Source organism: Prosopis cineraria, unplaced genomic scaffold (genome assembly GCF_029017545.1).
Source record: "Prosopis cineraria cultivar Desert tree isolate PC_DT_omini unplaced genomic scaffold, ASM2901754v1 PC5, whole genome shotgun sequence".
Classification (NCBI taxonomy): Eukaryota; Viridiplantae; Streptophyta; class Magnoliopsida; order Fabales; family Fabaceae; genus Prosopis; species Prosopis cineraria.
In genome coordinates, this window is record NW_026555336.1 from 39,085,156 (window position 1) to 39,110,141 (window position 24,986).

At 34.5% G+C, this 24,986-nt stretch overlaps 5 protein-coding genes across 6 annotated transcripts; 1 reads left to right on the forward strand and 4 right to left on the reverse strand.

Moving 5' to 3' along the window:
* Window positions 1–1,209: 1,209 nt before the first annotated feature.
* On the forward strand, window positions 1,210–4,500 carry LOC129310306 (isocitrate dehydrogenase [NAD] regulatory subunit 1, mitochondrial-like). 2 transcript variants are annotated; one of them, XM_054952121.1, is made up of 5 exons: window positions 1,210–1,883; window positions 1,973–2,029; window positions 2,327–2,566; window positions 3,095–3,173; window positions 3,938–4,500. In XM_054952121.1, the coding sequence occupies exons 1-5, from the start codon at window positions 1,341–1,343 to the stop codon at window positions 4,210–4,212; spliced, it is 1,194 nt and encodes a 397-aa protein (XP_054808096.1). In that variant the 5' UTR covers window positions 1,210–1,340; the 3' UTR covers window positions 4,213–4,500. The 2 variants fall into 2 exon arrangements, with proteins under 2 accessions (XP_054808096.1, XP_054808097.1); XM_054952122.1 differs by lacking the exon at window positions 1,973–2,029 and having other exon boundaries at window positions 1,214–1,883.
* Window positions 4,501–5,403: 903 nt separating this feature from the next.
* LOC129310893 (squamosa promoter-binding-like protein 5) lies at window positions 5,404–5,945 on the reverse strand. The gene is made up of 2 exons (XM_054952793.1): window positions 5,638–5,945; window positions 5,404–5,561 (listed from the first exon to the last, which is right to left on the reverse strand). Exons 1-2 carry the CDS (start codon window positions 5,897–5,899, stop codon window positions 5,404–5,406), a joined length of 420 nt encoding a protein of 139 aa, XP_054808768.1. The 5' UTR covers window positions 5,900–5,945.
* A 1,972-nt stretch (window positions 5,946–7,917) lies between these two features.
* LOC129310409 (protein STRICTOSIDINE SYNTHASE-LIKE 5-like) lies at window positions 7,918–9,482 on the reverse strand. Its single transcript, XM_054952240.1, has 4 exons — window positions 9,081–9,482; window positions 8,688–8,995; window positions 8,484–8,619; window positions 7,918–8,155 (listed from the first exon to the last, which is right to left on the reverse strand). The coding sequence occupies exons 1-4, from the start codon at window positions 9,480–9,482 to the stop codon at window positions 7,985–7,987; spliced, it is 1,017 nt and encodes a 338-aa protein (XP_054808215.1). The 3' UTR covers window positions 7,918–7,984.
* A 196-nt stretch (window positions 9,483–9,678) lies between these two features.
* LOC129310408 (DNA replication licensing factor MCM2) lies at window positions 9,679–15,099 on the reverse strand. Its single transcript, XM_054952239.1, has 17 exons — window positions 14,778–15,099; window positions 14,515–14,696; window positions 13,918–14,090; window positions 13,639–13,828; window positions 13,312–13,531; window positions 13,002–13,209; window positions 12,598–12,732; window positions 12,318–12,509; window positions 12,064–12,236; window positions 11,789–11,977; window positions 11,543–11,659; window positions 11,267–11,351; window positions 11,047–11,190; window positions 10,832–10,957; window positions 10,562–10,744; window positions 10,147–10,308; window positions 9,679–10,054 (listed from the first exon to the last, which is right to left on the reverse strand). Exons 1-17 carry the CDS (start codon window positions 14,993–14,995, stop codon window positions 9,938–9,940), a joined length of 2,814 nt encoding a protein of 937 aa, XP_054808214.1. The 5' UTR covers window positions 14,996–15,099; the 3' UTR covers window positions 9,679–9,937.
* A 541-nt stretch (window positions 15,100–15,640) lies between these two features.
* On the reverse strand, window positions 15,641–21,439 carry LOC129310717 (protein STRICTOSIDINE SYNTHASE-LIKE 6-like). The gene is made up of 4 exons (XM_054952634.1): window positions 20,861–21,439; window positions 17,061–17,368; window positions 16,460–16,592; window positions 15,641–16,192 (listed from the first exon to the last, which is right to left on the reverse strand). Exons 1-4 carry the CDS (start codon window positions 21,317–21,319, stop codon window positions 15,875–15,877), a joined length of 1,218 nt encoding a protein of 405 aa, XP_054808609.1. The 5' UTR covers window positions 21,320–21,439; the 3' UTR covers window positions 15,641–15,874.
* Window positions 21,440–24,986: the final 3,547 nt, after the last annotated feature.

The following is a 24,986-nucleotide window of genomic DNA, read 5'->3' on the forward strand; positions in this document are numbered from 1 at the left end:
CATATTTTTTAAAACATTGTTTTTTTAAAAATTATAATGTTTGTTTAAATTTTTGAAATTAATCCAAGTCTAAAAAAATTCTTTGATCTGGAAGCCTTAAGTATTCTCCTTAATTTTTAAATTGAATATACATTAAATCAATCTGTAAAATAAAAAGTAAAAACAGGCCCATATTTTCTATTCTCTCTTTCTTTTTTCATTGCTTATAAATATTTTTCGATAATTATGTTTTGGACATTAAATGTTAATACTTTTTTAAACAAGAATTCAAACATTCATTTGTAAAATTTTGAGAAACTAGCTTCTTTTATGGAACTCAACCTATATTATTTATTTTCTTAGGCTCGAAAAAAAAACATATATTAGTTATTTTCTTTTTCTCTTCCTTCCTTTTCTCCTTTCGTTACCTTTTTTTATAAATAAAACAGGAATAATCAACATGGTGCTAAATAATGTTTCACCAAAAAAATGTTAAATAATGAAACCTAGTTTTTATTTTTATTTAAGGAAGATTGGCAATTAAGTATCAAAAGAAGAAATTAATGACTATTAAATTTTTGACAATTTTTTTAAAAATTAGTTACAAATATTGATTTAACAATTACAAATTTAAATTTTTTAATTATAAATATAACAATTAATTTGTAATTCAAATTCCAATTTATACATGTTTAAAATTGTATTTACAATTTATTTTACAAAAAATTTTTATCAAAAACTTTACTATCATTAATTTATCCTTTTAAATTTTACTATCATTCTCCCTCTATTTAAACATTTTTTTATGAAAAATTATATTTTTTAAAAAAAATTGTTTTGTAAAAAATTGTAATATTTGTTTAAATTTTTGAAAGTAATCCGAATTTAATTTTTTTATTATTTTGAAAATTTATTTTAAATATTTTTTAAATAATATAATATGTAGGTAAGATTATCATTAAAAAGCAAGGATGGATGGAAATATTACATAATTTTAAATTTTTTAAATAATAAATTATTTTTTCATAAATGAAGATATTTAAAAATATAATAAAATTTTAAGATAATTAAACAATAATTATTTTTTTTATCGCTGTATCAAAGATAAAATAATATTTGCCTTTGATTTATTGCTGTATCAACTATCAAAGATAAAATCACTTTTTTTAATCTGAGATAAACGGCCCCCAAGTCTTCAACGCTGTAAATAAAAGCCCTTTACTTTTCAAAGAATCTAATTTTGCCTGCGGCTCTCACCGGTATTTCTGTAGCAATTTTCATGGCTCCTCGGTCTTCTTCCCAGCAAATCTGAATCTTCATTCTTCATAACCCTAGCATACGTGCCGATAACTGCTCCAAAAATGGCGAGAAGATCAGTGTCACTTCTTAGACAGCTTTTCGATGGATCACAATCATCGAACACTCCCAACATCTTCTCATCATGCTCCCGATTTATTCCTTCCCGATCCGTGACTTACATGCCCCGACCTGGGGATGGGACTCCACGCGCCGTGACCCTTATTCCCGGCGATGGAATTGGACCACTCGTTACAGGCGCTGTTGAGCAAGTGATGGAGGCGATGCACGCGCCTGTGTACTTCGAAAAGTATGAAGTGCACGGTGACATGCCGAGAGTGCCGCAGGAGGTGATCGATTCGATAAAGAAGAACAAGGTTTGCTTGAAGGGTGGATTGGCTACACCCATGGGTGGTGGTGTGAGCTCGTTGAACGTGCAGCTAAGGAAAGAGCTTGATCTGTATGCTTCGCTCGTGAATTGCTTTAATCTTCCTGGCTTGCCAACGAGGCACGAGAATGTTGATATTGTCGTGATTAGGGAGAATACGGAGGGAGAGTATTCTGGCCTGGAACATGAGGTCGTTCCTGGAGTCGTTGAAAGCCTCAAGGTATATGATAAATTAGGTTGCTATTCTCTGCTGAACTTTCTGAATGGTAGAACAATTGATGATCAACTTACGTTTTTCTCTCTGGCTAGCTCTGTTATCGGTGGGATGCATTTTCCTCTGGTGAATTCAATTGTATCAAGATACAGGTCACTGTTTGTTGAACTAATAGCTCTTTCATTCTAACGTGCTTTTTTTGGACAAGTTGAAATTTATTGGTTAAAATTATTACATACATATTAATTAGAGAAGATGAGATGAGATATAAGATCCGATAGGGAGTCGCATCTGATTTTTCATGAATATGGCAGATGATTCTGCTTTAAATTGTAATCCATGCTGGGTGAGTAATTGATTCATTTTCCCACGTAATTGTGGATTTTTTCGTATAATGTATAACATATATGTAACATAAAGTTGGGACTCTCATACCAGTCTTTTGCTAGGTAATCACAAAGTTCTGCTCAGAGCGTATTGCTAAATATGCCTTTGAGTACGCTTACCTAAACAACAGAAAAAAAGTGACTGCGGTGCACAAAGCAAATATTATGAAGCTGGCAGATGGTTTATTTTTGGAATCTTGTCGAGAAGTTGCCACAAAGTACCCTGGAATTAAGTATAATGAAATTATTGTGGATAATTGCTGCATGCAGCTTGTTTCAAAGCCTGAGCAGTTTGATGTCATGGTATGTGAATCTGCTGTTATAAACTTGGATCTATCTGATTTTTTGACTGTTAGATGACTCTTTAATTAATTGGTATCTGATATTCATTTGTATTCGTGATAGTGGTAGAAATTGAAAAGAATGTGAGGGAGAAGTATTATCGAAAAAGCTAAAATGGATATGATTAGTCTTTGGCCATCTCTTTTTTCTATATTCCTCTTAATTTTTATTGTATTCAAACTAGTTTTTTCATGGGACCGTTAAGATTAAGTGGTTATCAATTCTTGATCTTTTGAGAAGGATTAATGAGTTGTAATAATGAATGATGTAGATGAGAAGGACCATCTGGGAATTATATTAATATTACTGGGAAACATAACTTTTGCCTTACTTTCTCCACTAACGATTATAGATGAGAAGCTTCTGATTGATTTGATGGTTCTTTTCCAAGTTGCAATTCACTAATTTTCCTTCTAACGCAGTTATCCGTGATTTTTATATAAATTTAATACATTTTGAAGTTCATGAATACCACTGTTAACTTGTTAGGTGACCCCGAATCTTTACGGAAATCTAGTTGCAAATACAGCAGCAGGTATTGCTGGAGGCACTGGAGTAATGCCAGGAGGTATGGATTTTATTACTTACTTCTTACCTAGCTTATTGAATGTTGGCCACTCCGTTATACCATATTCTTCAATGCATCACTACAGTCTAGAACTACTCAGTCAAGGATGAGATTATTAATTGTATGCTCCTTTCTAAATAGTCTCTCTTTTTTTTTTTGTGCCCCCGATGGATAATTCTAACTAGTCCTTATTTTGGAACAGTTATTATGGGGAACATTTCCTTGCATTGAAAATTTTGGAGTTAAAAATTTTTAATCACTTTCAATCATTTGATAGCATGAGAATCAAACTTGAACCTTGTTTTGTACGTCAAAATGTGCAAGCGGTAATGAAGGCAGTTGTCATCGTTGACATAATGGAATTGCTCTTGGTTGTAATAGCAGTAGTATCAAGATTGTAAGGGTTTGGATGGAGTTGGGTGCATTGAGGACAGCAAATGGGTTGATGCATGGAAGTGAAGTGGCATTTGCATAAACATGGAAGTGGTTATTGATAAAAATTTAACACTATAATTAACCTGTTTGGTTCATCCTTGTGGAAAGGAATTGCTTTTCCCTTGCACATAAAACAAGATTCATAATACTTATATAATCAATATTTATCTCTTTTTATTATTTTTTGTTTAGGGAGATGAGTGTCTTTTTTCTATCCACAAAATAACTTTTTTCTATCTCACTTTTTCATCAATACAATTCCAATCTGTATACTAAACTGAAGAGATTATTGCATGAAAGTCACTAAGAATAGGTGTCAATCCTTGCAGGAAATGTTGGAGCAGATCATGCTGTGTTTGAACAAGGCGCTTCGGCAGGAAATGTTGGTAATGATAAATTATTGGAACAAAAAATAGCAAACCCAGTAGCACTGCTTCTCTCGTCGGCCATGATGCTCAGACATCTTCAATTTCCTGCATTTGCTGACCGCTTGGAAACTGCTGTGAAACGAGTCATTCTTGGGGGCAAACACCGGACAAAAGACCTCGGAGGGCAAAGCACAACTCAAGAGGTTGTCGATGCAGTGTTGAGTGCTTTAGACTGATACAACATATTTATGCTATCTGCCTCATAGAGGAAGCCTCGTACATTCCATACTAAGCTTCATAGCTGAAATTGCCCATTCTTGGTCCGGAATAATGTCAATCGAGTGCAGAAAATGATTCAATTTTCTGAAACAATTTATAGAGGAGGTGATCAAAATGGCATCACTCCTTTGATGACATTATAAATTTATCTTGTAGCTCTTTTTGGTCATGGCGTTTCATATAGAGTTGTGTAATTTTGGAATGACTTTCCGTGAAATAAACAGATTAACTTGATCAACTAGAAATCACACCACTTCAGTCTTTGGTTGTTCTTTTGAATCATTAACTAGCATCTGTGGAGTCATGGATTGCGATCCTGTACAATCATACACTATGTATTTAAGGGAGAGAAAAATGGATTGTGTTAATTTTAGTTGAAGTAGGCGAGAAAAAGATAGAAGCGAGACCCGCTTATGTGAAACATGCGAAAGGTAGAGTCTCGCCTCTTGTTATTCGATTTTCTATCTCATTGAAATCGACATGGCACATTCACTTGTTGGGTTAAGGTGTGCATGGATATCCTTTTGTAAACAATTAAAGCTCCGAACATTTAACAAAAAAAAATCAGCTAAACATCTTATTTTTCAAAACTCTATTTGATAATAAATTATAACTTGAAATTTCATCGTTGGAAGAAGCTATTTGAAGTTCCGCTTGACAATCAAGTATTTTGAAATTTTATTTGATAATCAATTTTTTAATTAATTTTACCTAATTGAAATTTAAACACACCCTTAAATTCAAAATATCGATGGGTTAGTTACCATTATAACAAGTTGGAATCAATTGTGAACAGGAAAATAGAGAAATCACCACTTGTTAAAATCTGCTCTAAACTTCCAAACACATTCATATTTATGATAATACTCCCTCCAATCATATTTACAAGATATTTTTCAGACATAATTTTTAGTTTAAAATATAGAACATCTTATAATAATTAAATTATTTTTTTAATTTTATCCTTTATTAATTAGTGTAAATATATTTAATATAGTTATATTATTATTTAAAGTCAAAGATAAAAATAAAAGTACATCTTATTTTTTTTATGATATAAAAAAATAAATTATTTTAAAATATGTAAAATGATTAAAAGTATTATATAATAAATATTAAAGGGAGTTTTTACGACTATTGCTGGGATGTTAGCCCACAAATTTGGATAGATTGATGATTTGAATGAGGCTGAGTGGTTGAAACTGAGGGAATGCGTGAGTGGGTTTTTCTTCGACGTTGGTTATGACCTGCCAGTCTATCCCTACAACTCCTTTTGTTGCCATGGAACTGCGACACTTCATGAAACCTGCAGCATCAGCATGGCTATGAAGTAGAAAAGCAATGAGGATGAAAATAAAGGATTGAGGAAGCTACATACTTACTGCACTGTTGGCAGAATCTCTGACGAATGCCACAGACCAAAACCACAGAAGCTTTAGAATGTCTGCCACAAACCTTGTGCCTCTGCTGGTACTTGCTCGCCATTCTCAAGTCCACCCCACATTCGTCTGCTTGACAACGCAGCATTGCTCTCTCATTACCCTTCTCTGTCTTCGTCCTCTCCCCAAATACCACCCTTATCACTATCTTCTTCCACTTCGTCTCACCGTCTTCTTCTTCGCTTTTGAGTGATCTCTCGGCCATCGGAAACACGATCAAGGTTCCCAATTGGAGAGTTGAGAGAGACTAGTGAAGTGGAAGCCGCTGGGTGGGTGCTTCTCTGGACAGAGACGGAACGAGAAAGATACGATTTGGGGAAGAAAAGAGCGACGTTAAGGAGCACTTGCCATTCCGTACGACGCTTGGTGGCCCTACCCACTATGACCCCGTCCTGATTCCATGCTTCGCTGAGCTTAGCTTATTCTTGACGTTATCACTCCCACTTAATAAATTAAGTTTTAAATTTTATGAAATATGTTACAATAGTCTAGAAAAATAATTACTATTAAATATCAAGCAAATAATAACTTGTGTTCATAAAATAATGATGATTTCAAAGTTAAATTTGTAAGATTCAAGTCGGATAAAATGTTCGCTAACTGAAATAAATTTTGTGCTCAAAAAATATAGACCAAATTTTTTAAAATTTAGAAGTGTAATCAATTTTTATTAATATACAAAAAATTTATTATTAATATACAATAATATATCACTGATAAATAAAAAAAATCAATCATAACATAAAATATAATAAATATTGAATTATTTACCTGCTTTGTTCCTATAACATAAAACTTCATTTAAATATTAAAAAAATTTATTTATTTTCAGAAAATACACCTAAAATTTGAAAAGAGGTGCAATTTAAAAATATAATTTAATTTAAGGATGTTAAGGCCGTACGATGTCCATGCTAGTGAATATATACCGTTGGATCCTTCCAAAAGGATTTGAGATGTGCCAAAATGGACAGTTAGATCTTCTTCAGCGGCACGCGTACTCAAGCATCCCTGGCTACTCTTTCTTGATATACAGAACACAAAAACAAAGTGAATTGAGCCGTGCAAATTTCAAAAAAAAAAAAGAATTATAATATCCAGGTTTTTTTAATGTGCTTGGCGAGCAAATCAACTAGGCTATTTAGTTTTTGTTCCGAAAAAAAAAAACCAGGCTATTTATTTGTGTCTCTAAAATTATGGCTGAAGGTAGTGATCTATTTTTTTTTTTTAATAATAAGATCCTGAATTTTTTGGATTGTATTGAAGACATAGTGAATCTAAAAGAAAAAAAAAATCAGAATCTCACTTAAAAAATATTCACATTTAATGCTTGATTATATCTTAAGAAGAATAGCCTCTTATAGAAGAATATGAATGAGCAATAAAAAAAGAAAAAAAATTATAGGTCTGACCGAAAATATTTGATATGCTTATTTTTTGAAAAACAAAATTTTAAATCATATTTTGTTATTAGTTCTTGCACTTTTTTTAAGTATTTTTTATATTTATATTTTTGTTTTTCATTATTTTTGATGGAGGAACCTAAAACAATAAAAAATAAAAATATATAGACTAAAAATACTAAAAAAAGTGCAGGAATCAATAGCAAAACACTAGTAAAATATAAGTACTTAAATTTATGTTTTTTTATTTCTAATTAAACCAAGACATATAAATTTTTTATAAATTATTTATTATATAACAAACTCTTATCATTAATATTGTTAATATATTAAGATAAAAAATTAAGTATCTAAATCTTACCCAACATGAAAATGCTCATTCTGGATGAGAATGGGAGCCTCAATTAAATTAAGGTAACCTTAACTTTGGAGAAATTTTCCTTATAACAAAAGGTGAGATCTTCAAAACTCTCCAAAAATTCAGCAAAAATATTAGAATGAAAATCAAGATATTTATTAATTAAAACATATTACCTAATTTTGTTTTTGGGCGGGGATAAACCAACTATAGGCTACAGCACCATTCTGCTAAACTCAATTGTGTTTTTATTTTAAAAATAATCATTGGTGGAGACAAAGGGAATATTTTCATAGCGTCCCTTGCTAAACTTTATCACACTTCGTGCTTCCTCCTGATTTTATTTACTAGTTACTTTTTATAACAAACACACATTAAGATGTTTCAATTAAATAAGATGGGATGTTATAAACAGACACAATATATTCACTATTATGCAAACCACATGGGATGAAGATAACTATATGTATATATGTATTTTCGGATCAAGGGTGAAGATAAATTATAGAGGCGCTGAATAATGGAAGATCTAGAGACGGAGACGAAGGATGAAGGGATAGAGCAAAGAGCCACAGTAGATGAAACTTCCGATCCTAATGCCACTTGAAACCAAAGCCAACTCTCTATCATTGTAACCACATTTTGCTTTTCCTTCCATATCCACCCCAACAAGGCCCGCACCACTTGTCTCGTTTGAAGACTGCCATTCATACCCACAAATTTTTATTAGTCCGTAAAATCATAGCATTGAAAATCAAGTCTATCTGCTGGTTAAACTAATAAATTTAATGAAATGTTTTGTTCCTGACCAATCTGATTAGGGTTTTACTACAATTTTATTCATTAATCGTTGAATTAATATCTTGATCAGTTTAATGGTAAATCCGATTTTCAATGCCTTGTACAAAACTTTCTAGATAATCCTCACTAAGATTTAAAGAAAAAAATTGTGAATAATGTAGCTTATCTCTTAACTCCATCGAAACAATATCGCATGTATGTACAAGCAGATTTCTATTGTTAATTACCATGGTCATGGCAATCCAATAAAGTTGTGATTGTGCGTCATAATGAATGTTATCGGGAAGACCAGGCAGATGCTGAACGAAATTTTCAATTTTGCCCTTCTTAGAGCCCTTTATGTTATATTTTCTGCATCTTCTCCTGCACAATAGCTCAAACATGAATCTTATGTAAAGCATGTACGTGGAACATGAGCTTCAACATCTCACATGAGGGTTTCACAAAAGACCACATATTGCTGATCTGGCGAGACTGCAACCCCATTGGCAAAGTAGAGTTTAGAGGCCAAAAGTGTGGTGTGGTTGGTTGAAGGATCAAAGCTCATGAGTCTGCCATGAGGCTTCCCTTCCAAGAAGTCAAGCATGAAATTACTTAAACTGTATTTGTAAGAAGCGTCTGTGAAATAAATGGTGTCATCTTCCGCAACATCCACTCCGTCTGTTAACTTGAACCTCACTCCCCCAACCTCCTCCACCAACACCCTAACCTTTCCCTCCTTTGTCACTCTCATCAATCCCTGCATCATTGATTCAAGGAAATACACGGACTGACTGTTTTGACTGAATTAATACATTACAAAACTAAATATGAAAGAAAATAACCTTGTCCGCGTCACTGACTAAGATATCACCATTGGAGCTCAAAGCAAGACCGAGAGGTCTTCCTCCGGTGTTGACCCAGTTATGGACCACCAAGTCAGACACCGAATCGTTCACCGTGACTCGCTTGATCCACCCATCGCTACACCCTGCATATATCACACCTCCGCCACCTCCGTCGTAAACCAAGTCTTCAGGTCCCTCCACTTGTCCCATTCCCATAACCTCCCATCGCCGGCATAGAACCGGAGCCACCACCATGGAGGACATGATCGTAAAGACCACAGCAAAATGCCTTGTCTGATTCGACCAAGGTGACATTTGCTTTGGAATTGATATACGCGAATAGAGTTCTCCGAGTAGATAAATAGACAGAAATATTAAGTGCAGCGAAGGAGATTTCATATAGTCAAACTTGCGTATGGCTTTATTGTTAAGCCTTAACTGAGATGAAGATCCGTGTTAGGCATCTGAAGCGTAAAAGTGTGCTTACCACTTCGACATGTGCAGTTGTTACAGGGCAGTTAGGCCCCTTACATGTGCAACAGCGTAGGACAATGCTTTTGACAAGATCTTCTAAAACTTGGAGTGACAATACAAAGAGTGGAAATGTTCGTCTTCATGACGATTGAACCTTGGCATCAAATGCTGGTGCCAAAAAGAAATATATTTATATAACACCGAAAAGAAAGGGAAATACAAGTTTATAAACTCTGAAAAACTAATCATTGAAAAGAAAACCATCCTACTTCAATATCTGATAAAACTATGCCATACTAAATAGTGCCATATCATCTTAACTTCACTGTTGAAGACATCGCACAATTACATCCGCCGATGACTCTAGCTGCATCCTACCTTCATCTTCCAAGGCGATGCCTGATTACTCCTCGCTCCTCATCCAGCACAAAATTGGCTCTTGTAAAGTGATTGCTATTAAAAAAGGGTTTAAGATCATAAATTTCATGCTCTTGAGCCTGCACAATGTAAAACAAAGCCGGTCACTATTACCCAGTTTCCAAAATAACCATATCTTCTTTTCTGTTTCTTTGTTGGATATGAATGTTACCTTGTTGGAGAGATCATCAATTCTGACCTCAATGTGCGAGAGGTTTGAAGTAGATCCAGTAACAATTTTTTCAAAATGCAATGCATTCTTTACAAGCTCACGAAGAAGGTATAGGAGCAATTCATTGTAGTCTTTCTTGAAAGTCATATACTTCCTAAAGCTCTGCAAAAGCCCACTTTCTAGATTAAGGCCATGGGCTGAATATTTTTCACTAATTGCAATCTAAATTCCTACGGCAAGAAAAGAATACACTCGTTTGTTCCATAACTATGGCATGGTAGTTTGCATGCATCATTGTAGATTTAACACCATAGACAATAAATTCAAACAACACCAAAAACAGCTTTTCAGTGATGGAACAATATGCTAGAGAAAGAATAGAAAGAGTCAATGAGGTAAATCCAAAAAAATAAACCTTCTGCAGGGCTTTCTGCACCCCAAACTTCTGGGTTGAAATGAATGAATCAAGTAGAACACGAATTGCCATGTCCACATCTTCTTGCGTGATATGCTGTCTGAGATGCATTCTAGCATGGGCTTCCGACATCCTTATCATTGATTCTATGTGCCTTACAGCAATGGGAACTCCTTGTCCATGCTGTATAAAGATAATGGGTGCAGCATGTGAGCAAAGCTGATATAAATAATCACTAGCAAGAAATGGTAAGCAGAAATGAAGCATTACTGAAGATTCTCTCCGCAATTCAGCATAAACATGTGTCAGTTTATCCATATCAGCATCATGTAACCTCGGAACCACATTCATCTTGGCATATGTGATATACTTCTTCAGCAGGTCTTGGGGAAGTATCTGCAGACATAATTAAAAAATATAATAGCTTTGGAAGCCACAGTCTCCGTTATCCACAATAAAACTACTAAACAGTATTTAGTAATGACCTCAGGATCAGCAGGCATGGAAGCAGTATAAACATCTTCAAATTCATGTGATGAATCCATGTTAGCACCCTTAGGCTGTGACTTGAAGTGACTGTCCACAACAAACTTTGCAAGCATTTCATCAGTGACTGGATCAACAACATCCTGAAGAATCAAGAGTCGCCGCTGTTAATATTACAAAATATAAGTTTGTAGGAGAAACGGTGAAAGTGAACATAACCTTCACAACACAGAGGATGTCAAATCGAGAAATGATAGGATCCGTCAATTCAACATTTTGAGAAAATGTTTTTGAGGAGTCATATCTGCCAAAAAAACAAAAACTTCAAGCTAAGAGTACTTCATGAGAGAAAGGCTTGGAAAATGCAACTAAACCTTCTGAAACAACCAAGTAGTGCACATGTCGTAGTTTATGCATTGCATATTTGTCTACATTACAACCATATTAACGCTCATCTAGCACATGTCCAGCTCAAGATAATGTATATTTGCTTACCTTCCTCCAATAGGATTGGCAGCAGCAATGACAGAGCAACGCGCCTGAAGAGATGTAACAATGCCTGCTTTTGATATGCTTATACTCTGTTGTTCCATAGCTTCATGGATACTCACCCTGGTATTTACGAATATCTTTAAGCTAAACAAACATTTGCTTACCTTCTCCCTTCCTCTGGTGAAGTTGGGAGTTAGAAGCGTAAATTGGAAATCACAAGATTACAAGGATGGTATCTAATTTTGTTACCTATCCTGATCATTCATCTTGTCAAACTCATCAATGAGACAAATTCCTTTGTCAGCTAGAACAAGTGCTCCCCCTTCAAGGGTCCACTCCCTTGTGACTGGATCCCTGTGAACTGCTGCAGTGAGCCCTACTGCAGAAGCTCCTTTCCCAGTGGTATAAACAGCCCTCTGCCCAGTCTTTTCAACATATCTGGAAAAAGATTGTTGTAAGATTCAATGCTAGATCACCATAAACATTTCAGAGAAATCTCTAGAAGACAATCGCTACACTCTTACTTCAAAAATTGTGACTTCGCTGTTCCTGGATCACCAAGAAGAAGAACATTTATGTCTCCTCGTAGGCGATGCTTTCCTTCAACATTTTTTTCGAGACCTCCAAACATAGCTAAAGCTATTGCAGTTTTTATGTCTTCATGACCATAAATTGATGGAGCAATAGACTTGATAATCTGAAATCCAATTTACAGCGTGTTTCAGATCAGGTACTTGATGCACCAAAATAACAATATATCAACTACTAGAGAACAAACCCTTTCTCCAATTCTGGGGTCTTTGGCCAACTTCTCAATCTCATCTTTGTCCTCCTGTGTAAGTTTGTAGGAAGAAAAGAGATCTTGCTTCTTCAAAATATAATTTGCCTCAACCACAGTGGCAAATACCGGAAAACCATTCTTTGTGTTCAGAGACAAGTCAAAGTTGTTCGTATAAATTCCTGTGACTTCCTGCAAGTTTTATAGTACAGAAAGCAAAATAAGGAAATCATTCAGTGACAAACGCGCGCTAAGTAACTAGTCTGAGTAAAGACAATACAATCTCTTCCCCAGGTCGCGCACAATCAATCAGATCATTCAGTAGTATCACTTCTTTGTATCTTGGAAGTCGACCTGCAGGAACTGTTCCAGGACTTTCTTGGAGAGTAAGCTTCTGGTAATTCCTATAAATTGTCTATAAACATGAAAACAAGATTTAATTAGCCTCTCAGAAACAGAAACATTGGTTGCTAATGAAATTGTAAAAACAAATACATGACGTTATATAATTTGGGAATAAAAAACAATAAAAACAAACTAGCCCTATACAGCTGTCTAGCCAAGTTGATGCAAGGATTAGTGACAAGTCCATAACATAGTTTCTGTTATCAAAATTTTCATTCGATATTCTTGTTTTAAACATTGCAGAAAAAGAGAACTATGTAAGGATTTGGGAAGTAGTACCTGCTCAATATTGACAGTGAATGGTCCTTTCGCTTGGCACTCAGGGCAAGATCCAACTTTCACTTCTGAATAAGAATTCTGAAAAAATGGCCCCAGAATTGATCCACATTTGTTGCAGTCATATTTTACTTGTTGCAACTGGGGGAAGACTCCAGAACGCCTGGTTACAACTCCCCCAATCCGGATCATGGTGTTCAAGTGGATCTGCCTGCTCTCAAAAAAATTAGAGACAAGGCTTTATCCTTTATCAAGTTCAGAAAGGGAAGGAAGGCGGAACGACGCTTCAGTATAATTTTTTTGTTTGCATTACCTTATATTTCGAATCTGATCATAAACTGGCAAGTTGGCGATGCGAACATAAATTTTTTGATGTATGTTTCTGTAGTTGGGATGTAATTGAAACACAACCTTCTGGGCAACATCTTCCATTACTTCTAAAACAGACTGAGGCGCATCAGCCAGCCAAATGGCAATGTTAGGATGAACATATATAAATTGTTTGTAATCAATCTCCAAACTGCACTTATTAGCTGCATGTTAATGACAAACCATTTCATGATTCGTCAGAGATCAGTAAGCAAAATACAGCAATAAACTCACAATTTCATCAATCTAAGCTTCAGCACAATAGATATACCTGAGACCATCTCATTTATCAGCCGCACATATTCAAATTCACCATGCTCGTTCTTTGAATTAACATATGTAAGTAAGAAATCCTTGAATTTTTTGGCAATGAAGCGACGCACTTCATCTCTTGTCACCCATTCTCTTAGTGTTCCTTGAACACGATACATCTCATATTCACTGTCGTCACCATATTCATCCTACGATCCCAAGTATCCCTGTTAACTGTTAAATGACACCAACAATTTATCCCAGGATATAAAACGCAAAGAGTCAAAATGTTTATTACATCATATCGCTCATCCTCTGTTTGATCAGTCATTGGAATGTCCTCTCTTGAGTGCCCTTGGGACCTTCCGGGTGAACTTTGTGTCCCATCAATATTATCATTACCTCCACCACGTGGAGGCCTGAAATCAGCTCGAGCCCTTTTTGAAGGCCTATAGCTGTCATCATCAGTATCTGCAATACAAGGGTCAATGATCAAAACCAAATTTTTCCTTGCCCAGACGTCCATAAAAATAGTGTTAAAAAATCTCCTTCCGTCCTTCAGAGATTACTATGGTAGCAAGAATAAATAAAAAATTGATCATCAGGCCAAACTTCAATTCAATGCTTCATAATATTGATGCTCCCCTCCTTGCTCAATTAAGCCAATAACGAGGCTCAAGCAAGGCTCTCCTACTTTAATAATGCCATAATTCCAAGAACCAATATCATTATACACGTTTATTTTTAAGCCACCAGCAGCAATTTCCAAATAAACGACCTCCAGCTGATAAGTAAACACAGGTATTATGATAAGAAGAGTTCGAGGAAATGGGCCATGTGTCGGCGTTTACCATCAAACGATTAAAGGTAAAAATAAGAAATGAAATGGCCTTACCCTGGTCGAAAAGAAGCTGAGGAAGCTTGTTGCGAATGGGAAGGCGACCATCACGGGCTTCGAGCTCCATCTCAGCAGCCCTCCGGTCCTCCATGATCTGATCAAAATCCCTATCATCGTCCAAGGAGTCGTCCAATCCAATTGATTCGTACTGGTCATGTTCCTCCATCCTCCGGTAGTCACTAAAATTCAAGTAAATATCGAGTTAGAGAATAGCAGTAAAAATTGGATGGGTTTTCTGAGAAAATTCAAATAGGACTTACTCCATGAAATTGTCATGGTAAAGATCCTCCCCATCTTCCTCTTCCTCAAGTTCTTCGGGTTCATCCCGTACAATCTCCGGATCAACGGAAGCCTCGGCGTCATCATCGGAGGCACGGCTAGTGTAAGGAAGTTGATCGGTGTTGAAGCCAACCGAAGGAGAGGTCGGCGACTCCGGCGTTGATGGCGGATTCCCTGGCGTTGACTCTTCTCCTGCCATACTTGTCTACGCTAATTCTTCCGATCCAAATGGAGCACTGTCTCTTTCTCCGGTAGGGCAAAACATAGATGATAAACCCCCAAGGAGTTGGCGGGGTCGCTCAATGGCGGGAAAGCTTGGCGCCAAAATGGCCAGCTGTGTAACGTGTATGTCACGCGCACATGTGCATTGCCCTTACACATGCGGGGATAACTGTTTCCGGCCCGTTTTGCAAAGCTTTCCAGATTTTTTTAATCCCAAATACAAAGTATACAGAGGATTATTTATTATTATTTTTTAATTTTATCTGATTATAAATTTAATTTTATGATTTATTAGATATTGTATTTTTTTTATTCATTGGTAAAATCTTCAATTTTGTTTCTCTACAAATGTTGCTTCTTTCGCAAAGAAATAAGGAATTTAAATATATTAGACTTGTTGAAATTAAATTCCTTACCCAAAATTTCTCTGTAATTTTTTCGTATGTCTTTAATTACAAATATATTTGTATTTTAAAATAAAAATAAAATTATCATGAACAGAAATTAGAGATTAAAATATATTTTTATGAAGAAATGGTTTGAATGATATTTTCACTGAAATACTATATTTTACATTTTTAGTGCAAACCATAAGGAAAAACGAATGGGCGAACAAACTATGTTCAAGAACATCACAACCTGCTCCAATTTGTTTAGAAATTAAACAGGAAAAATCCCACAAACCAAATTCACTCGTAACATACTAGTGTAAAGGAAGTCATTAAACACCTATATAGTATAAACTACGACTAGTTTGACATGAACAATCAAATTACATGGTGCCATCTTCCACAACATCCACTCAATCTCTGTTATAGTCTGAACTTCAAGCCTCTCCATTTCCTCTGTCAACAACTCAACCTTCGCTTGTCTTGTCAGTTTGTACATGTGGCTGGTTTGTGGTGTGAAGAGCAGCATACTTGTTCAGATCCAAACGTATGATGAAAGGATAGTGAAGAGAGCCACAATACAAGTGATTGCCAATCCTAATGACACTTGAAATCATTGAAAACTCAGCATCATAGTAATGTGCAATTGGCTTTCCTTCCAAGTCCACAGCAATAACTCCTCCATTCTTCTCCATACGAGGCTTTCCCACATACTTCATCACCATTGCCACTGCCTTCCGAATCACTGGATATCTCATTGCTAATTCCCAAGAATATGTAGGTGACTGCCATTGTTCATGCACAACCAAAAAAAAAAAAAAACATTAAGACGTTATTGCATGCCTCAAGCAACAAAAAATGTGAAAGTGGAGCTCTCTCGTTATTAAATACACAAGAAGGTCATCATGATAGTAAGTTTCTAGGTATATCTAACCATAAAGAAACTGAATTTCTTATGGAGGATATCTCATCCTTCTTTTTCACAATCCTAGGGTCAAATTAAATGAGTTGCAAAGAAGGGATAAATTGGCGTAGAGATACGCATTACGTACCGAGGCTAATCCAATCCAATACTGGCCTTCTCCATCATGATGAATGTTATCAGGATAGCCAGGCAAATCCTCTACAAATTTTTCTATGCTTCCTTTTTTAGGACCTTCTATGTAATATTTTCTGCACCTTCTCCTGTAAATATGACACCTGATCAAGATTCACAGAAAATATGTTCTGGCACTCATATATCTCTACAACTTTTCACTTGATACATACATTTTGATAGACAAAAGAGATACTCAAATACGGTTTTTTTTTTTTTTTTTTGCTGGAAAGAATAGGAATGGAATTGAGAAAATAAATAAGAACAAAAACAAAGTAAATTATATCATCAAGTTCATGGCAAGCATGATAAAACCTAATACCATATAATATAAATGTAGGAATCAACATACCCTTTGCGGTCTTCATAAATCATGACTTTTAACTTCATAAATTAAATTACGCTTTCATTCTTGTGAACAAGATTGACTTATTTACCCTCCATATTTTAATCATTTTATTTTGTCTTTGTTTCTATAATCCATTCCGTTCCTTTCCTTTCCAACAAAGGAAGGATCCCAAGGTAATTCAATATATACGAGTCATATAGTAACTCACAACATAGTTTCACAGAAGACCACGAATTGCTGATCTGGTGAGACTGCAACTCCGTTAGCAAAGTAGAGATTGGAAACCAGAAGGGTTGTGTGGTTGGTGGATGGATCATAGCTTATGAGTCGGCCATGAGGCTTCCCTTCCAATATGTCAAACATGAAATCACTGAAACTATATTTGTAGGAAGCATCTGTGAGATAAATGGTGCCATCTTCTGCAACATCTACCCCATCTGTGAACTTGAACTTCAACCCCTCCACCTCATCTGTTAACAACTCAATCTGTCCTTCTCTTGTCACTTTTACTAGTCCCTGATAATTTAGCTTGTATTAGTATTTAAGTTGATATCTAATTCCTTTAAAAAAAAATCACAAATACTTAGTCACACATGTAATTATGTTTCTAAAACCGATCAAAACACTGATTTAAAATTTAAATTGAATTGATTCATTAATTTAACAAGTATTCCCATAAGAGATGTAAATTGATGACCCCGTGAAGAAGGATGTCGTGTTTTGATTATGGCATGGGAGAATATTTGTCTTTTAATGTACAAAAGTACTTTATTAAGCATATTGTACACAATTAAAAAAGGAGGGAAAACATAATCATTGATCCCTATAATTTTATCGGATTTTGTTTTTAGTCTTTGTGGCTTTTCTCAATATTTTTAGTCTTTATAAGGATTAAAAACTCTAAAATTATAAGGATTTAAGTAGCAAAGGTCACCCAATCTTACTAAAACTGTAGAAATTGAAAATACTAAAAAAAATATAAGAATTAAAAGTAAAATTTGATAAAATTATAGGGACCAATAATTATATTTTCTCTAAAAAAATGTAAATTTGGTATACTGCATTCAATTTAGGAAATAAATTATAACACTACTAGGTTGCCATTTATAATAACAGTCCCATATAGTAGGAGTTCGATTAGTTTAAACGAAATATGGTAATCCTCTCAAGTTTCTTAAGATACTGGCTGATTTTTTATTTATTTATTTTTTTTAAAAAGCGAAGCTTCAAAAGTCTGGATAGAATGGGCAGGGCATGGTATATACAAGGATAGCAAAGAGAACCAAAATATAAGCAAAATCAATGAAGATGGAAGTATATAGTAATATAATAATAGATTGACGTGAGAGCCTGAAGATTTTTTTGTACGTACGGAAGAGAAAAAACTTGGCACAAGCCCCTCGATATGAAGCTCACTCTTTCTAATAAAAAGACATCACCAAACAAATTTAGTTCACTCAGTAAGAATTTGGTTCAAAAGTCATAATTTATAAGAATTAGATCTTGCTGCTGATGTAATGATTCAGCCAATTTGTATAAATATTTTTGTAAATATTCTTTAAAATATCTTTGTAAGTCTTTGTGTATATATTGATCATGTTCTGATCAATATATATCAAAATAGAAACTCATAAGTTTAGGTTCTCACTCTCACAATGCGCGAAGGACAATTGAATATTATTCATATCCATAGGAATGAATCAGTTACAACAGAAATACATATGTAAGCCATTCTAGTATATGTTTGGTTTTTAGTTTACATTTGACAAAAATACATTTGAAAATTTTGACTCTTCGTTGGACAAAAACACATTCCAGATGTTGTTTTAATGTACTTTTAAGTGTTACTAAACATGTATCTAGTCTCTTCTTTACACGAAGAATAACAGACTTAATAATTACATAAACAAACCTGGTATACAACTTTACAATTGGGCCTTGTTGGGCTTAACAGATGACATTGTAATAAGGCTCACCTAAACTTTTACACCCACATATATATAAAGACGCATGTTCATCAGTCCCACTAACTATGCTAAACTTGGGAAACTCAATTGGACGCCCCTCCTAATTGCCGTTATAGAAAAGGAAATTCACAAACAAGGATCGTTGAAGAACTTTTATTGCATTGTAAGATTTAAAAGATTTAAATGTGATTAAAGTTTGTTGTGCTTAAACGAAACCACTCCTCATATATATATATATATATATATTTTAAAATTTTCACCATAATCACTGGCTGGAGCTTCGACGTTGGTCTAACAGCTGGCACCAAAGCCCCGATAACCATCAGCAATGGTCTAGCAACTGACCGTGGTGAGATTTTTTAAAAAGATATATATAAGGAGTAATTTTGTTTTTTCACAACAAATTTCAATTATATTTAGATTCCTTAATCCTGTAAAACAATTTCAAAATTGTTTAATCATGCCAAGTAATAAATGTTCTTCTATGATTAGAATTTTTCATTATAGATATCTGGTGCCAGAAATAATGAGCGGGCTCATCACGCGGGGGTTCTATAAAATTTAAAATATACTTTTATTAGGTCCGTATAATATAAAGAAAGACACATTTTGTATGAACTCGGATGAGGTCTAAATTTCACGCACGATGAAGGTTTTTCTCCACCACAACACAAGGATTATCCAAATACTATTGAATGTGCCCGCTTTTACCCGACCAACCTACTAAGTACCCCTAACCAACCCCAATCTCCTCTCCTCATTAAGTTAAGTTTGATCTAAAACCATTACATTGCCCCGTACTCCTTCCGTTTTTTAAATATAAAAAAATTAAGAAAAATATACTTGTAAGTTCTTACAGTTCCATTCAATTTTGAACTAAGCCCTTGCACTTTATTTTGTTTTAATCAAACTTTTATAGTTTTATCTATTACATATATTGACCCATAAAGGTTAAAATTAATAATAAATTATTAAATTTTACAAAACAATAATACTTTTGAAGTTTGCAGAAAATTTAATTTAATACTTTTAGCCAAAATTGAAAAAATTTAATTTAATCTACTGTTTATATTTTTATTATGAATTTTAATGGAAATTCTTCATGTATAAAAAATTATTCAAAAAAAACAATTTAATTACATAAATTTTGAATTATAAAAAATATATAATTAATTCTAAAGTCATATAATCATTTAATAAAAATATAAAAGTTCTTAATTTTGTTTTTTAAAGGAAAAATGTAAGGATTTTAACTTTTAATGATTAAAACTTTAGTTGGTTAAGATGTAAGGGTTCAATTAAAATAAAAAAAAACTTCAGGGACCTAATTCAAAATTGAGTGAAACTGTAAAGACCTACAAGTATGTTTTTTCAAAAAAATGTCATGTCTTTTTTTATTTATAAGTAAAACTATAAATTTCAAAAAATATTGATGACATTTTTAAAATTATCTGTCATAAATAGTCAGTGCTTATTTTTATTACACAAATTCGTTTTATTAATTACAGAAATAATTTAATCCAATTTTTAAATTTCAGATATAATTTTATAATTAATTAATTTTTTTAAATGCGTGAAAGTTAATTTATTTTCTCTGATAAATGGAAGGATTATAATTGTATTTAATGGGGGGAACTCAAAGCCCAAATCAATGTTTATGATAATAGTTTTTTTTTTTTTTTGTCAGGACGTTCATGATAATAGTTGTTGCGGCGGATACAAGCAGGGGTGCTTTTCCCATATAATTTTTCTTTATAAAATGTATATATTTTTATTCGTAACTCATGTGAAAATTAATTTTGGACCCCCTGTTATTTTTCAATTTTGGCCCTCCATGTACTAATCGCTAGATCCGTCCCGCTTGTTGCCAACAAGTTATACCCCAACAACATTGGATTTAAATCTGAAATTCATGACTTATAAAGCTGTTGTATTATAATTTTATTGTATTTTATAACACACACACACCGATACACATACACAATTTAAAAAGACTTTTGAATTTTGAATATAGTTGAATATAATCGCAATAAATTATTACCTTGTCGGAGTCGGCGACAAGAAGTTCACCGTTGCGGTGCAAAGCAACACCGAGCGGTCTTCCTTCAGTCCGGGCCAAACTTTCCACCACCGAGTCGCCCACCGATTCGTTCACCGTGACTCGCTTGATCCACCCATCCATACACCCCGTATAAATGACACCGGCGGCCGCATCGTAAACCAAGTCTTCAGGTCCCTCCACGTCTCCCTCCGCCAGAGCTTCCGATCCTCCACGCATCCTGTCGTAGCGCACCGGCACCGTCATGATGCGCCGGCTCATCAAGTTGGCGGGGATGTGGGCCGGCTGGAAGGGTTCGAGCCAGAAGAGAACGGAGGCCAGGGCGATGGGGACGACAAAGGTGAAGAACAAGAGACGCCATGAAGACGTGGACGTCGTTTTTGCTGGTCTCCGACTTGAGTGAGTCGGAGAAGACAAGCGGAACTGCGTTGACTGGGGCATGTGTAGTGAGGAAAATCAAAAATGTGCTCCGGCTGCTGGTGAGAGGCTGAGACCTGAGAGGTGAAAAGAAAATGCATCAGACTCGTCAGTATTAGTGACGGGCGAAGACGCAGAGCCTGTTTGGGAACACCTGAAAAATCGATTTTAGCCACAAATTCATAATTTTGATAATTTTTATCCAAACATCCACGTTTTTAAAATTTTATTTAATTTTGTAAACTCCATTTCAATGAAGCAAAGTTTTATTTTATTTTAAAAAATTAATATCATAATTAATTTTTAAAATTTTATCCAAACACCATTACATTTTAATAATTAATTTTTTTCTCAATCAATTTTTCCTTCCTTGACCATTTCCCTTTTTTTATTGACGAATTGATGGTCCATTTTCAGCAATTCGATATTTCAACCAAATTAAATTGAAGAAATCAAGGTGTTGATTCCTTGGGCCCACCCACATCATCCACGTGACCATCAGCTGGTTTGTCACAGCTGCGGGGTTGTCTGAGACGATACGGAACATAACAAGCCGTGTGAAACATTTTTTGCCCAGAATGATACACTATTATTACAATTTACAAGAGAATATCAAAGAAAGATATTGAAAAACTTTAATATCTAATAAGTACTTAAATTGTTTGGATACTTGTTAAATTTAAATTTTCATCTGTTAATTGTAAATATTTATCTGTTAATTGTAAATATTTACTTGTGAGAAATTTTATCAAATATTAAATTTTTTTGAGCATAGTTAAGTAATATTTTCCGTGCGCGCACCATACCATATGGTCGACAAGGCACTTCACAGTTCATATAAAAATCTATGAAGATTTAAACAAGTTATTATATTTATAAAAAAAAATGTTTCTGTAGCTCTTCATCGCCCTCCACAGCGATAAAAAGTTGTTTTGCCTTTAGAGCGTGTGGATGAAAAGAAGACACGCAGGGGAGGTATCATCAAGCAGGGCTTGTTTCGGTGCTGGCACGATATTGTTTTGTGTGTTACTATGACTGTAGAATAACAAACGTGTTACATTAATGGCACAAATCATGCTCATGAAATGCTAATTAAAAAGATAATAAAAACTTGATGTAAAAACCTTTTTCCCAATGAAATTACAATATATATATATATATAGTACACATAGAGTATACGAGGCAATCTCTTCGAGTTTTTTTCTTTTAGGGGTGCAGTCACTTCAGCAAAGACTCCAATGTTATTGATTTACCTATAGTGGGACTAATTTTATCCAATTAAATCTGAAAAATGTTCAAATAATTACCTAGTAATAATTGACAATAAATTTAATCAAATTAATCTTGCACATGTTGAGGCAAGGACATAGAAAGAGGAAATTAACAAATTGGAGTGAAAGAGAAGAATGGAACTTTTTATTAGAAAATCACTCACAGAATTCATAGAACATCTATTTTATTTAAAAATTACTGCCAAAACTGATAGAACACTGAAAGACTTCGCATCTCTTGATAAAGTTTTAGACTTGCCTACCAGCTACTAATATTTCTTATACCTCCCAACTTTTAACACTGACAACAATTTTAAACTAATTACAATTGTGTTCATCACACCGTTGAATATTCAATTTAACTTACATTCATGATTATTCTAAACAACACGTTATAATGGATCCATCCCTCGAATGTTTAGCCATCATGATCTATGACCTTAGGTACAGTTCTAAGGACGTGGGTTAATTTCCTCTTATTCCTTTTTTCTACCTGAAAACTTTTAACTCCGTCTGTAATTAAAAAAAGAAAAAAGAAACAGTAGCCTCGTGATAATGAGCGGCAATGGAGGCCTACATATATAATGGATCAAAGTGCAAAATCAAGTTTACCTTCTAACAAAATCCAACATGGTTAGACTAGGAAGGGGAGAGAAAGAACGAGGGATTGGCGAGGATACAAATCTCACTTGTTAGAGTGTAACTAGCAAGTGCAAAATATAGGATACATTATACCATAAATATCATATACACATGTGGTTGGTTTGTGGTGTGAAGAGCAGGATACTTGTTCAAGTCTAAACGCATGATAAAAGGATGGTGAAGGAATCACAGTATAAGTTATTGCCAATCTTAATGGCATTCGAAATCAATGAAAATTCAATATTATAATAATCATCAATGGTGGAAAGAAAGAAAATCTGCAGGGGTTGCAACCTCTCAATTTTTTTAAATTTTCTTTATATTATATAGGTGTTATATACTTTCAACCCTCCTAAAATTTATAAAAATCCTGTAGTATATGCTTTGGCTCTCCTCATTCTTGAATTCTGGCCTTGCCCCTATTAATGAGTAATTGGCTTTCCTTCTAAGTCCACATCAATGACTCCTCCATTCTTCTCCAAATGTGGTTTTCCCACATACTTCACAATCATTGCCAATGTCTTAAGAATCATTGGATATCTTTTTGCTAATTCCTAAGTATACGTGGGTGACTACCATTCATGCACCAAAAACCATTAAGTTAATAACAATACAAAAATGCAGTTGTATCATTTGCAGTGTTGTGCGGTGTATCCAAAGATAAGGCGAATTTCTTACTCATTACTTGCTACTATAGCAACATACATATTCAAACATAACTCAAGTAACAAACGGTTATGACAAGGTTTTGAAACATGAACTTGCCCTTTTTCTTTTTAACATGAAACTTAGCGAAGAAGTGTTGTAGGGGTTACAACATTATTAAGCCTAATGACATTCAATACTGGCCTTGTCCGTCATAATGAATGTCATCGGGGAAACCAAGCATATAATCAACAAAAATTTCCATGCCCCCTTTCTTAGGGCCCTTGATGTAATACTTTTGCACCTCCTCCTATAAATTTAGCACATCATGTTTAGTGACTTATAGAGCAGTTTCACAAACAACGACAAATTGTTGATTTGGGGACACCACAACTCCTTTGGGGAGTAGAGATCGGAGGCAAGTAAGTACTGTGTGGTTGTTGGATGAGGAGACGGCCATGAGGCTTCCCTTCTAATATGTCAAAGAAGAAATCACTAAAACTCTATTTGTAAGAAGTGTCTGTGAAATAAATGGTGCCATCTTTTACAACATCCACTCCGTTGTTAGTTTCAATCCAAGTTGGCTGTATCTTAAATTTGAATGGACACATTAATAAAATTCAATTAGCAGATGTGCTCTCTCTCGGATATTAAAATTAAATAGCTAAAAATTTAAGTTAATAACTTAAAAAAAGAGTGAAGGGGAAAAAGAAAATGCCAGAAAGGCGAGCGAACTAAACTTTGAGATAGCAAGTGCCACATGTTTCGCCTTCCTGTCAATTTCAAACCAACATCGCCATTGCATTTTCGAGTCCTACATAGCGTTCAATACTGTTAGGGAAAATATAGGCCCCTATCCTGGTTGAAATTGGGGATGCATTACAGGAACGACATATAAGGTAGTGGCTTACTCAAGGAAAAGAAGTACTTTGAATTAGATGGACTAAAATACCCTTATTCAACCAATGATGAAACGAAAGTGGCCTTTTTAGGGATTCGTGAGAGTAGCGAGAGAAGGGAAGGTAGAGTCGTTGATGGATTGGGGATGCATTACATGGACGACATATAAGGCAACAGCTTACTTAAGTAAAAAAAAATCTAGAATTAACTAATTAAACATGGAACGCAATCGA

Bases quoted from the DNA above. Each gene is read 5' to 3' on its own strand.
- LOC129310306 (XM_054952121.1), top strand. From the start codon at position 1,341: ATGGCGAGAAGATCAGTGTCACTTCTTAGACAGCTTTTCGATGGATCA. The intron at 2,030-2,326 runs GTCACTGTTTGT...GTCTTTTGCTAG, and splicing joins TCAATTGTATCAAGATACAG to GTAATCACAAAGTTCTGCTC. The intron at 3,174-3,937 runs GTATGGATTTTA...CAATCCTTGCAG, and splicing joins CACTGGAGTAATGCCAGGAG to GAAATGTTGGAGCAGATCAT.
- LOC129310409 (XM_054952240.1), bottom strand. From the start codon at position 9,482: ATGAAATCTCCTTCGCTGCACTTAATATTTCTGTCTATTTATCTACTC. The intron at 8,620-8,687 runs GTGAGATGTTGA...GCTATTGTGCAG, and splicing joins GTCTTTTGTGAAACCCTCAT to GAGAAGATGCAGAAAATATA. The intron at 8,156-8,483 runs GTAATTAACAAT...TATGAATGGCAG, and splicing joins ATTGGATTGCCATGACCATG to TCTTCAAACGAGACAAGTGG.
- LOC129310717 (XM_054952634.1), bottom strand. From the start codon at position 21,319: ATGCCCCAGTCAACGCAGTTCCGCTTGTCTTCTCCGACTCACTCAAGT. The intron at 17,369-20,860 runs GTAATAATTTAT...CTAAATTATCAG, and splicing joins TTGTCGCCGACTCCGACAAG to GGACTAGTAAAAGTGACAAG. The intron at 16,193-16,459 runs GTACGTAATGCG...GAACAATGGCAG, and splicing joins ATTGGATTGGATTAGCCTCG to TCACCTACATATTCTTGGGA.
- LOC129310408 (XM_054952239.1), bottom strand. From the start codon at position 14,995: ATGGCAGGAGAAGAGTCAACGCCAGGGAATCCGCCATCAACGCCGGAG. The intron at 14,091-14,514 runs GTAAGGCCATTT...CTTGTATTGCAG, and splicing joins TCAGCTTCTTTTCGACCAGG to ATACTGATGATGACAGCTAT. The intron at 11,978-12,063 runs GTAAGAGTGTAG...ATCTTTTTCCAG, and splicing joins GCGAAGTCACAATTTTTGAA to ATATGTTGAAAAGACTGGGC.
- LOC129310893 (XM_054952793.1), bottom strand. From the start codon at position 5,899: ATGGCCGAGAGATCACTCAAAAGCGAAGAAGAAGACGGTGAGACGAAG. The intron at 5,562-5,637 runs GTAAGTATGTAG...CTGATGCTGCAG, and splicing joins GAGATTCTGCCAACAGTGCA to GTTTCATGAAGTGTCGCAGT.